The sequence below is a fragment of the Ischnura elegans genome, chromosome 3, assembly GCF_921293095.1.
Source record: "Ischnura elegans chromosome 3, ioIscEleg1.1, whole genome shotgun sequence".
In the NCBI taxonomy this organism is placed as follows: Eukaryota; Metazoa; Arthropoda; class Insecta; order Odonata; family Coenagrionidae; genus Ischnura; species Ischnura elegans.
Genome location: NC_060248.1, coordinates 63,743,013 through 63,755,821, shown reverse-complemented (window position 1 = coordinate 63,755,821; position 12,809 = coordinate 63,743,013). Strand labels below are relative to the sequence as shown.

Here is a 12,809-nt window from a genome sequence, read left to right as displayed (position 1 = left end):
CTTAACCACATTCCCACCCTCCATATGAAAGTACACTCACATAAGTTTTAGGAGGGTTTATGGTACCCGCAAGTGAGGACCACGACAACCGAAGTGACCGTGGACGGGGGTCTAGAGGTTTATAATTCTCATCCAAAATGTTTCAGAGATTCGAATTTCAGCGTACCCCTTATATCGTTGCAATTTATCCCTTCTCTTAATTAACCTAACCACCGCTTTTTTTTTCTTGATACGGCCTTGGGGAGAAATAACGCCAACCCTGGGCCGCAGTTGGAAGGGATACGAAGTGTCCTCTTTTTGAGTGGGATAACTATGACTGAAGTATGTTAATAAAACTAATACTTCTCAACATTGAACGTATTTGTATTTACGAAACAGTTTTCCTCGAAAGGAATATTAAATTCCGCGCATTTTCTTTTCTACCCGCTATTCATGCCATCTGTTGTCTGAGGATCTAAACAACCACCCCGATTCGATATTCAATTGTTCTTTTAGACGCCGCGGGAGTACCTGCTGAAGTTCGTAAACAGAGTAATTTTTTTTGTAGCGGTATACAGTTGATGAGTTGTTGCCATTATCAAGGAATGTGGGTCTGTGCTATATTTTATACGCTGTTTCATATCACCCTGTCTCTATCGAAGCAAATGAGGTGATATTTAAGATTTAAGTTGTTGATATTATGTCATTTGCCTGTCTCAGTAATCGTTCTAGTAAACAGGGCAATAATTTGCCCAGAAAAATCCGACAGGAAGAAATATTTATTAGGCGACGTGATAGTGAAAAAAAACATCGTGACTTATGGAACGGAGTGACGAATTATTTCCATTCTTGGGATGTAAAAACAAACAAATTTAACTCCTGGGCTTCGCCGGAATATTTTCATTCAAGGTATAGTTGATCGGTATATTTTTATTTAATAAGTGATTAATGGGGTAATAAAAGTATATTCCACCATTATCATTTGATGTAAATAAGTATTTGACTGCATTTTATCTGCTACGTAGTGAGGAAGCTTACAATGCCCAGAAAAAGCAACGGGAGAAGAAGGAATCCTTGGCCAGGAGGAGGGCAAAACTGGCTGAGCTGTTGGAGAGAGAGAAGCTGGAATGGGAAATAGAGTTGAAGGAACGGCGCACCAAGTTTCGGTTCGGGAGAGAAAGAAGAATTGAGGCAGACATGCCTGGTTTGGAGTCCCTTCTGGCTCTGAATGAACAAATGAAGCAAAGAAGGGAGGAGCTACGGCGTTCTGAAGCAAAACTTCGTATGCATCGTTGGTGGACGATGAATAATCCTGTTCTAAGAGAGGTCCGTTAAATAATAATTGTTTAATTGGCACTTCATGGGTATATTTTATAGTCGATACCCAAGTTCATATTAGCTGCCATATTAATCAATTTCGGTTGCCCATAGTGAACATTTTTAAATAAATACTTGTTTTTATACTCAGTTTTAACTTAAAAATAACAAAGCATTAGAATCATTGTCAAGTGTAACTTGCGCCTTCATGTTACTTATGTGTAAGCACAGACGTTCTAAGTATTCAATATAAAAATATAATCTTGGAAGGTCATTTTTTTTTAGAATTGATTGAATTTTGAACTTATATTTTTATGCTATAGTTATTGTTCTTGGAACCTAGTTCTTTCAGTACTTCATACTGTGCTTTTTTTCCTTTTGTACTACTCTGTTTTTTCTTATACCAAAGAAGTTGAAAATACCTTAATATTAGGACTTAAATCTTTAAGCTTCCAAGAATTTTCTGTACTAAGATTTTGTCATTATAGTTTGAATCCAAGGAAAAAGAAAAATTTGTCAGACAAGCTTGGGAAGAGCAGGTTGAAGAGAAGCGTGCAAGGGAAGCAGAGAAGATACGAGTAGAAAGAGAAGAAGAAGCATTACGTAAGAAACAACTGGAGGAAGAGTATCAGATCGAGAAGAGAAGAATGGAAGATTTGTATGCTAGACAGAAGAGAAATAAAGAAGACCTCCTTAATCAACATCTGGAGCAGCTGAGGTAAGTTTCTGGAAACAAGATATATGTACTTATGTAGATTTAGGAATTGATTACACATATAGTTATTTTTTAACCTGATGGTGACGTCTAACGTTGAAACCATGGTCGTGAATAAATATTAATGTGAAAGCACAAAGCTCTTCTTTTTAATTTAATTATGAATCGCTTTCACCAAGTTACGCCTCAAACAATCGATAGTTATTTTTTGTTTGGAAGATACTCTTCTACTAAGTTATTATTTTAAGTAGCTTATTATTTATTTCAACTTTGTAACTATTTTGTTATCTAGGCCATAAAATCCCATTGTTAATTAGTATACATACAACGCGAATAAAATTTTTATTTTTCCTCCAATATTTCATACCTATTATGAATATATTTTCTACAAAAACCCAATCTGTGATATATTTCCCTGTCAAGGTCTTCCCTATGTTTTTCATCCTTTATTTCCCATGGAACGTTTTCTTGGGATAATTGTGTAAACACTGCATAGAATTGTTGATGTAATGAATGGAATAAGGGCTAAATAAGGGACAAAGACTTAAGGCTGTATGTACTCAGTAATATTCTTGCTCATTGGCTGGTATTACATCTTTTAGTATTAACTGTGGTTTGTATATTTATTCACATTTATGTATTTTTTTGTTAAAAGTTTCAGAAATATTAATGGCTTTGTATTTGTTTCCTCTCTTATCTTCCAGGATAAAGCAGCAACTTGCAGAACAGCTGAAAGAGGAGGAAGCCCAAACTCTAGCTGAGCAAATGGAAGTTGATAAACTTTTCAGGGAGAGAAGATTAATTGAGGAGCGTAGGAAAATAGAAACTAACAGGTAAAACTTACAGATTGTAGTTATGGGCCAGCAGGGCTTTTATACTTTCATCAACCGTAGAATTTGATGGCAGTTGCATGTGATGGTAACATTTGTGGCTGGTGACAGTGCACTGGCATTTTGCTGATGGTCCAAATGGGTACTGACAATTGAAAATTACAAGAGAAAGAATTGTGAAACAAGGAAAGAATATTGAGTGCGTATTTGGGTAGTGATTGCTTTTTGGAAGGTTCTTGATCTTATTTTGATTAGACTCTGTTTTGTAGCAATGGCACACTGGTCAACTAAATAAGAGGTTCTTGGTAATGATCTACATATTGCTTGGAATGATATCCTTTTCCTTCAAACCGTATATGTAGTTTGCAGTTACATAGCTGGTGGCAAGGGTATGGAGGGTTTACCCATGGCATTAGTTTGGCCTTAGCCATTGTTAGCATGATACATCTGTAGTAATGGAGACTCATTAAGATTACTACTGAGAATGAAATGAAGTCTTGGTGACACTATTCACCAAGATGTCTTAAAGCTTGATTTTGCAAATCTATAAATCTATGTAATAACACATTGTTTTACTTTCCAAATTGATTATATTGGTTTTTCGAATAAATATTTACATTCTAATTGTTGTATTCTCTAATGGGTTACCGACATAAGGCCCGGTGCAGAATCCCCAGCAACATAACCCTCGCCGACATAAGGCCCGACGACAAAACCCCCTGATGACATAAGGCCCGGAGACAAAACCCCCGAGGACATAAGGCCCGGCAACAAAATTGCCACTGGGATTTTGTCTCTGGCCTTTTATTGTCGGGGATTTTTAATGTGGGCCTTTTGACTGCGACCCATCTCTAATGAGATGAAATAGGCTTGAAACACACATATTTGGATTTCATATGCTAGATTATTGTGCGAAAAATTTAATCACCGTGATTCTAAGCCTTCCTTCTCTTGTGAAGTTGCGTTCACTGAGTAATTTTATGTATTTGCTTTTTGCATTCATTGTGCCTATCAAAAGTCATTTTTTTAATCATACGCTTTGTATCAATCCCTTTGTCTCTTCAGTTAACACCTTTGATTATTTTCTTCCAGATTGTCTCTCACTAAGCAGATTCAGCTGAGATTGCGACGTACAGCCAAAGAAAACAGAGAGGCATTGGAAGAGGATATTCAGATATTGAGAGCGGCCATGGAGGCTGACCAACTAAGTGAGGAGTCTGCAAGGTTGAAAAGAATAGAGACCAAAGAACTACTGGAAGGTGCATACCAAGAATTCAAAAAACAAGCTGAATATGCAAGGATTCAAGAAGAGGAAGCTCAATCCCTTTTCCAGTGAGTTATATTGTTTTGCAATGTATAGAGTCTCTATATCTTTTTGAAGTAAATGATTCCTTGCTTGATGTTGGCCCAAGCATTTCAAGAAGTAAGTGCAAAAACTACTTACACTAGTTCCTTCGAATTTCACTGTTCACTCCTTCTTCAAAACCCTTTCTTTCTGCTAATGGCTTATGGGTCATTCCATGTAAACTCAACACACTGCTCAATCCAACCTAAGATTCCTTTTAAATATGGTACTGTTTTGTTTCCCTTTTAATTTATGAAAAAATACCAATTTGAAGAGTTTAACAGTGGTTCATAGACAAGAAAGTTAAGAGACACCAAAGTAAAATTTGAGTGTGTCCACCTTTGCCTAAATGTCTATTTAATCTATTTGTAATATGCATTCATTATTTACACATGCACTTGTAAAAAGGTTATTAATAGAGAGATAGTTGCCTTGAATTGAGAGATGTGTCCAATATGTCTTTGTGACCAATAATCGCTTCATGTGCATCAAGTGAAAATAACTCTGTCTTCACCCAAAGCAACCATGCCGAGTGATTATTTGAGTTTTAGAATGGAACTTTTGTTGATGAGCTTCGTAATTCAATGCAATCTCACCTTCCTTTTTTCTGAAATTCCTTTTTTTATATGGTGTTCTGAAGAAGGTGCTACATGCAGCAATCACGTGCTGCCAGTATATTGAAGCATTAAACTCGTTTTTGGATACTGCATACACCATCATGTAATGCATGCAGTCCTTTATCCTTTTCTTTTCCTGTATCCTTTGGAAACTAGTTTACTACTATTTTCTTCATGACTATGTAAGGCACAACTAGTTTGCTTCTTGTACCCACGACTCCTAAATAAGATTAATTCAACTGGGTTGGGGCAGGTATTGTGGAATAGTATCTTGTTAAAAATAATAACAGTCTGTTGTATTTTTTGTGTTTAATTTTTACACTTTATATTGGCTCAGCTGCATCTTCAGGTCCAATGCATGCATAACTGATGTCTGTTATTCTGTTTGTGTTGAGGCCTTGAAATGTGTCAAAATTAAATATAATTGTGGACAATAAGACTGTACTCCAAATAGGATCTGGCAGGCATCAACATGTCACAGTATATATCTTTCATGTATGCTTCGTATTACTTCTTTCTGCTCACACTGGTGATAACTCCACTATTTTTCACCAGCTCTAGTTAGTGAAGCATTTTGAGATTGTTCTAATCAAATTAGATTCTATCGTCATTGCAGCTAAATTGTCACAGCTATACCAGCTAAATACTTCCTAGGTCTTATGCTTTGTGATATATTCTGTAAACATGCAGTATTGAGGGTAGTTTTTGGCACCATCATTGGACTAGCCTGTCTTGTGACTTTTCTCTGAAGGATGATGTCATCAAACTTATTTACAACTTCTGTAGATGGTATCTTGCCTTTATTCTCCTATGCTCTGAATTAATGAGTATTCGTATTTCTTTGAAATTCATCCTGAGGTAGTGTCTCTAGTCTTTATCGATAATTCAAGGAGAATGAGGTCTGAATGATGATTCTTATAGTTTCTAAAGTGTTGAAATACCTATTGTCCAAATTTTTCTCATGACATTATCTCCATTTTATTAACTATTTTTATTTCAGTGAGGAAGCTGTTAGAATGTGGAAGAGGCACGAAGAAAGATGGAGGAAAGAGCAAGATGCTAGGGACAAGTTAATGCAAGAGGTTCTGCAAGCATTGAAAGATCAGGTATTGACATAATTAGATATTAAAAAATTGGCATCCTAATTAATCAACATAAGAGTATGGTAGAATGAAGGGGTATCCCAAAAAAGTCTTTTTTATGATATTTTCCATTTCATTAGTTTTTCTTTACTTGAAAGAGAAAACATCTCTTTTGAAAAAACTGACATCACTGACATACATATGTCCTAAAGTATACAGTTGGCTAAATTTATTTCTATAAAAGTACATGTAATGATTATTAAGAAGAATATTTCATTTAAAAGTAAGTTTGGCACAAATAAGCAAGATAGCCTTGTTTCCTTGTAAAAATAGTGAAATGATTAGATAAATAGATTCCTGATGAGGATTTCCTGTGAAAATTTTTGTACGGGAGTCATTAGTTGAATTCTGTAGCCTTGATTGTGAAAGACTACTTGAGTCATCATGGAAATAAATTTAATTCAAGTTCTTTTCTACATGAGCAAAATGTTGTCTAATAATGTTCAGAATCATAGCCTTAATGGAGTACCTTTCCAAATATAAACTACTATGGTACCATGCAGGGGCGCAGCTAGGAATTAATTCTGGGGGGGGTTTAGGTGCAACTAATACCAGGGTGTGCAGGGGTATAGAATACCCACCAGGATAAGCGGTAGATTGTGGAATTTTAAGATAAATGGTTGAAAATGGTAAGTTTTAAGGCATTCTGAGGGATATTTTATTAATACTTACACTATTCTATTAATAACATCAATCCAATTAAGTAAAATGGATTGAACTTAAAAATTTCTCTGAGCTCTGGGGGGGGGGGGAGGGGGGGGTTATCCCCCAAACCCCCCCCTCGCTGCGCCACTGGTACCATCTGAATTAAGCCAGGGAATGTTGCATGCTGTGGGCCTGTGTTTGTTTCATGGGGTCATCAAAATTAGTGCTTGATGTGAATGTTTTTATCTCTCTCCTTTGCAATAAATTGTAATAAAATTAATGATTTCAATGTTTTTAGGTCAGTCAGAATTTGGAGCGTAACCGCAGGGAGCAAATTGAGACACTTGAAGCTCGGGGAAAGTTATTGGAAGAAGCTGAGGAAATTCAAAAGGAAATTTTGGTGGAGAAAGAAATTGAAGCTGAAAAAAAGACTCTAGTTCGAAGGAATTTGCTTTGTCAGGTTGGTTGCTATGATTTAAAATGTTCACTATTCCATAGTACTTATCAAAGTTGATGACCATTAAACCTAGGCCTTAATTTCAACTATGGTTCCATAATTTCAGCATTTTACTTAAAAAAATTTGCTTATTTGCTGGACTCGGTAGCGGCAGGGTAAAGTCTTTGCCTGCCAAAGAAGAGGTTGCGAGTTCGAGTCCCAGCTGGGTAGGTTGCCACTATCCAGGGCATTGTTGTTGATGCACGTGTCATTGTCAAATTTTTTGAATGCCCTGATGTAAAATGACCAATATGTGCTGTATTCGGTGGCATAGGAATAATTAAAACTGTATATATTTGAAAAATGTAAACAGGGTACATATGTACAGTGTAAACCCTGAATTGCCAGGGCGTCATGACTTTTTCTATGCTGTTGAGTCAGGATCCTGCTGTTGTTAGAATAGTTGAAATAAGAATAAAAAATATTATTGCAGTTGATATCAGCCCGAAGGAGACCCATTAACTCTGTGGTACATCAAAGGCTTTTTGATAGAAGTGGGTATCAACATTGAGTAACAATTTATTTTTATTGCTTGGGAGAACGTAGCCAAGGGGTGTAAAATATCATAGCCAAAAAACAGGGATTTTAAATTTTTTGATTTTCTCCCAAAGACTTTAAAAAATATTGGTGTCTGGCATAAAAGTGTATGTCTATTACATTTAAACATTCAGATTTCCCTCTTTTGTGATGAATTTCAAAAATTTGATTTTATTCATCTTGTATCTATTTTTCAACAATTGGAACCAGTTAATTTTACATGTACATAATATGGATGTTCATTCTTGGAAACTGATCATTTTTAAGAGCATTTTACATTCCAATTTCAATCCATGGATTTTTTTGCTCACTATTTGGACTTTTTTGTTTAGAAAATTACTAATACTCTCCACCTTTTTTAAATATTAATTTTAACAATTGGCACTAAGAAATCTTGATTTTTGTTAGATGGAAGAAAAGCAAAAAATGGAGGAGGAATTGAAAAAACAAGAAGAGTTGGAAGCTGCTGCAAAAGAGGAAGAGGAAAAGAAAGAACAAGAAAAAATAGTTAAAGAAATAAGGAAGCTGCAGATAACGTACAACCCCATGGTAAGTTTATCTGGCTCACTCATGAAAGAGCTCTGGCTTGGCAGTGGGTGGGGTCTCCGGGTTACAACCACCACCATTGAGCCTTAAAAAAGAGGCGCCAAAAACAAGTAAGATGGCCTCATTAAACCCCAGGAAGACCCCAAAATCTCTGGTTAACCACCCATCACCCCCATTTCATAATCCTGGCTACGCCATTGATGCTTGCTATCACTTATTGATAAGGAACTTATTTTGCATGCATGGACATTATAACTTTCAAAGGCATAAATCAGGTCACTCAATATTTTTCAGTTAAAAAGTCTTCGTCATTCTGATAATCTGAGAGGAACACCTTTCTTCACACCCAATTGCACTCCTCTACTCTCATAATACATGTATGTATGTAACTTGTTGTCTAATAACAAATTATGCTGAGATATGTCACAATTATGTATATGCCATTCTGAAGGTGAGTCAATAACTGTCCAGCCTGTGTGTAAGGTGATGTGTGGGTTGCCCATAACAAATTCCCTTGGTACTGCTATTTCAAAGTTTAATGCGTAGGGGCTGTGAAAAGTGGTAAATAGTTGAGATAAAGCTGTAAAAATATTATTGACATATCAGGTTCCATTTCCAAAAGAGCTCAAAGTTAATGAGAGCTTAATTGACCCAAGAACTTTCATATCGATAAAATATGTTGACACTTTTCGGCATTATGGTAAACAGTGGCATTGTTGTATCTATAGAGTTGAAAATGAGAAATACATATCGACCTACTGGGACTTTACTTTCATTGGAGTCTTCCCGCTGTGCCAGCGACATCACAATGTGTCCAAAATAACAATGCTGGCTTGCCTGAGTCATTTTTCCTTAAATTTCACTTGAGTAAATTATGTACACCAATTTATGGAAATATCAGCCATTCATTTTACCTCCTCGTCATGTCTGTGACACTTCAGATGCAGATAAATGATGGATGTTGAATCGCCGAGCCAGCATGAATGGTGTCACTCCAGGGCTCTTTCATTAATATGGCAGTACATAAGCTCAAAACCAGTGGGAAACTATGGTGGAAGTGAACACCTATGATACCATTTTTGGGTTAAATTGATGGAAGTCACAGATATTCAGTACCAGTGATTTGAACACTTTTCCGTGATTCCTGTGAATCAATACTGTAATCTACATTTTAATTCCATTAAAACACTTTTCCAGGGTTATTATTCACGAAGAAAATCGAGAGTGGCAACATGCACTGTTACTTCACAAATCTAATTAACAAAACTTGCAAATGAAATTATCCAGGAAAATTACTCACAAAGCAAATCGGGAGCTATCACGCATACCTTACTTCACAAATCAAAATACACACACATTGCGAGCACAGTTAATAAGTAGTTAGGGCGAAACATCGGGAGCAACAACACCTACATTTGAATGCCACTCTTTACATTTACTCTCTTTACTCATACTCTCCTCATGTTTGTTTTGCGTCATCAACAAGAATTGTTGTCCATTTTCACACAAGACTCATTATTTCTTCACGTCGCCAGCAAAAATTTTTACAGTACTTATTATGAATGCTAACCATGATGGTAATCTTTTCAAGTTTCAAGATCTGATTTTATTTTTGCTTTGCAGAAGCAGCCTTATCCAAAAAGAGTATGGTGACTCAAATTTTTGTTCTTCAAAATGTGTCAATTTCCACTTCAAAAGTAAGTGATTTTATAGTATTTTCTTTTACTATAAGTTAACAATACTTGCATGATTTCCTTTTCTATTTCGGTCAGAAATGACCGAAAATGAATTAAAAGTTTAGTAGCTCTGCAACACTTTTGAATTAATTAATTAAATGGAACTGAAATTAATAATGGCTGAATAAATTAATGAAAAAGATTATCAAGGAAAGCCAAGATTTGAGTATGCCACATAATTGTAGATTCCCTGGAAGGTGAAGCTTAAGTAGGGATGAAACTAGAAGTGGAGAGTGGCAGTAAATAGATCTTCAGATTAATAAAATAATATTGATAGCTTCTGTGAGTGATGATTACATACTAAGAAATGCAATCCAATTTCCACTTTATTAATAATGAAAGACACTTTGTTTCTTCCACAAGTTGATAAAAATTTCTATTTGTATTTGATAATGGTGTAACAGCCAAAATCGGTAATAAAATAGAAATTTTTATAGACTTGTGAAAGAAACAAAGTCCCTTTCATTATTAACATGGAGCCCTTCCACCACGTACGTGCTTCAAGTTTCAATTTCTACTTCGTCACTCACCTAATTTATTCATTAAGATTCTTAAGTATCCACTTGTGATTCTGTGTAACATTTTTTAGGTAATGTAACGACAAAGGAACAGCTGCTTTGTTTTTCTAAAGTCAAGTTATCCTTTCAGGGCCCAACTCTAAGCTGGTTGTTGTGCAGAGATGATATTCAGAGATCAAGAATGTGATTATCATAATCATTCCAGTGTGCATTTCAAATGTGTCAGTTGAAATAATTAATTTGTAAGTTTTTAATATATTAACTTGTAAATGTAAAAAATATTTATTATTGACTATATTTTAATCTATACCATGACTGTTTATAATTTTCCAATTTGTGAAAGCTATATTTTCAATCCCCATGTGCAATAAACAGCTAATAAAATGTTAATGTCTTACATAGGATATTATTCTATATTAATGTATTGATTTGATGTTTAAATCTTTTCATGAGGTACTGTTATCATCCTAAGGTCATTTATAAATTCACTATTCTGTTATTTATACTTCAAAATCGATTACAAGACTTATGGCTTAGAATTATGAAGCCACAAAACTTTCAGTCATGTGGGTAGGATGATGGTGTTTTGCGATGTTTATAATTTTTTAATGGTTTCTTAAAAGAAATAATCACTTCATGGTACAGAGTAAGTAATGGTTATAAGTACCCAAGGACATTTTACATGGACAGATTTCAGTGATACAGCTATTAAAGTACAGTGGCGGAAAAAAATTAACTCAAAGCTCATTGGCATTTGAGTCGAGCGGCCAGTTCAGGAACTACTTCCAAAATTTTGCCCTCGTAATGCTCTCATACAACTGGTAGTTTTAAAAGCAATATATCCCTTATACCGGAGAAATAATCAAGCCCGTCGCATTATGACAAGGCGCAAAAGATCCAGCTATGAATTCTTCGCCATATTCTCCGAAGTATGCTTCGCCCTAAACTCACCGAGAATGGAATCTCCTCTCGTCGGGACATCAGTGGACACAGCCGACATATTGGGCATTGAGACTGCCTTCCGGTGGTGTAGTGGGTAAAGTATCATGCTATGAATCAGAGGTTCCACGGATCAAGTCCCAGTGATGGATGACTTGATGCTGCACACACACACTTGAAATATTTTTCTGATCTTAAAACTTTGCAATACCTATCACAATAGGATGTTGTATGGCTATCAAATTCTTATGCGCTTATTTATTTGTTGAAATTCAACTGCTATATTGCATAACCATTTGGGCAGTTGACTGTGGAGTGAATTTTGACTACCATTTCCGGGTCGTCCAGCCCCAATTCAAGGCCAAAACCATCACCATCACGTATTACATAATGAGTCATACCTACCCAGTGGCATAGTAAGGGGGGAGGTCTGGACCCCCCCTTTTCTTACCCCCCATCCCTGTATTATAAAAACACAATGACTTTCCTTCATAAAAGAAAACAAAGTATTGAAAAATCATGTATTTAAAAAAGATTTCTTTGACAAATGAAGTATTTTTTGTTTATGAAAACTGTTAAGTTTCGTTTAAAACCTAGCATCTTTAACTAGAAACTTAACGTAGTGTCTTTGAACTTAATATCCTATCAAAGATTTTCCGCCCTGGTTTTGGAACATCCCACCCCTCCAAACGAAATTCCTGGCTACCCCACAGTAGGTACCTACCTCAATGAAAGTTTTTTAGCTTGACAATTCTTAGCTTTGCAAATGAAATAGCTTGTGAGTAGAAAGGAGAGGAAAGGCTCTTACAATGCCTGAACCTTACTGGCATAAGAACACATACGATTTTTATGAATAATTTTCATATGTGTTATTTTATTTAAGTATTCTAGCACTTAAGGTAAGTTTCCATGTAGTATTTAAGAATAAGTATTCTGGCAGTCTCCCATTCCGTCATGGGCGTCCCTCTTCAATTCACAATAAGGTCTACTCCCTTTCATTTTATCTAAAAATCCTAATCTATTCCTTCCTCTTCCTATTTTACCTTACATTCTTCCCTCTATCACTGTTTTCAACATCCCATCCCCGCTAAAAACTCACTTCATTCATTCTTTCAGCTTCCTCTGTATCTCCTCAAGAAGCCACCTCTTGTCACCCACCATGTCCTGGACTTCAACATTCCTTCTCCTTTCCGTCCACTTTACCTTCTCCATACTTCTACAGACTGACATCTTGAATTCCTCCAGTCTTTTCTTCTCTTCTCAGTCCTACTTCCTCATTTTCCATGTTTCCGCTCTGTAAAGCCACTATACATTCCAGGTCAGACTCTTCTCTAGCCTTTTCTTTAGAGACTCACTCAACAATCCTTTCATAAGGTCCTTCCTGATCATGGATTCCTCCTTTACTAATGCAATCCTCTTCCTAATTTTCTTACTGCCATATCTTTTT

The 12,809-nt window shown here is 35.9% G+C and overlaps 1 protein-coding gene across 1 annotated transcript; it reads left to right on the top strand.

Annotated features, from left to right (window-relative positions):
* Positions 1-496: 496 nt before the first annotated feature.
* LOC124155920 (trichoplein keratin filament-binding protein) lies at positions 497-10,856 on the top strand. Its single transcript, XM_046530143.1, has 10 exons — positions 497-888; positions 1,005-1,305; positions 1,785-2,014; positions 2,716-2,844; positions 3,934-4,173; positions 5,804-5,909; positions 6,889-7,050; positions 8,032-8,172; positions 9,793-9,866; positions 10,554-10,856. The coding sequence occupies exons 1-9, from the start codon at positions 680-682 to the stop codon at positions 9,820-9,822; spliced, it is 1,548 nt and encodes a 515-aa protein (XP_046386099.1). The 5' UTR covers positions 497-679; the 3' UTR covers positions 9,823-9,866; positions 10,554-10,856.
* The last annotated feature ends 1,953 nt before the right edge of the window (positions 10,857-12,809 follow it).

Bases quoted from the DNA above. Each gene is read 5' to 3' on its own strand.
- LOC124155920 (XM_046530143.1), top strand. From the start codon at position 680: ATGTCATTTGCCTGTCTCAGTAATCGTTCTAGTAAACAGGGCAATAAT. The intron at 1,306-1,784 runs GTCCGTTAAATA...TTGTCATTATAG, and splicing joins ATAATCCTGTTCTAAGAGAG to TTTGAATCCAAGGAAAAAGA. The intron at 5,910-6,888 runs GTATTGACATAA...CAATGTTTTTAG, and splicing joins TGCAAGCATTGAAAGATCAG to GTCAGTCAGAATTTGGAGCG.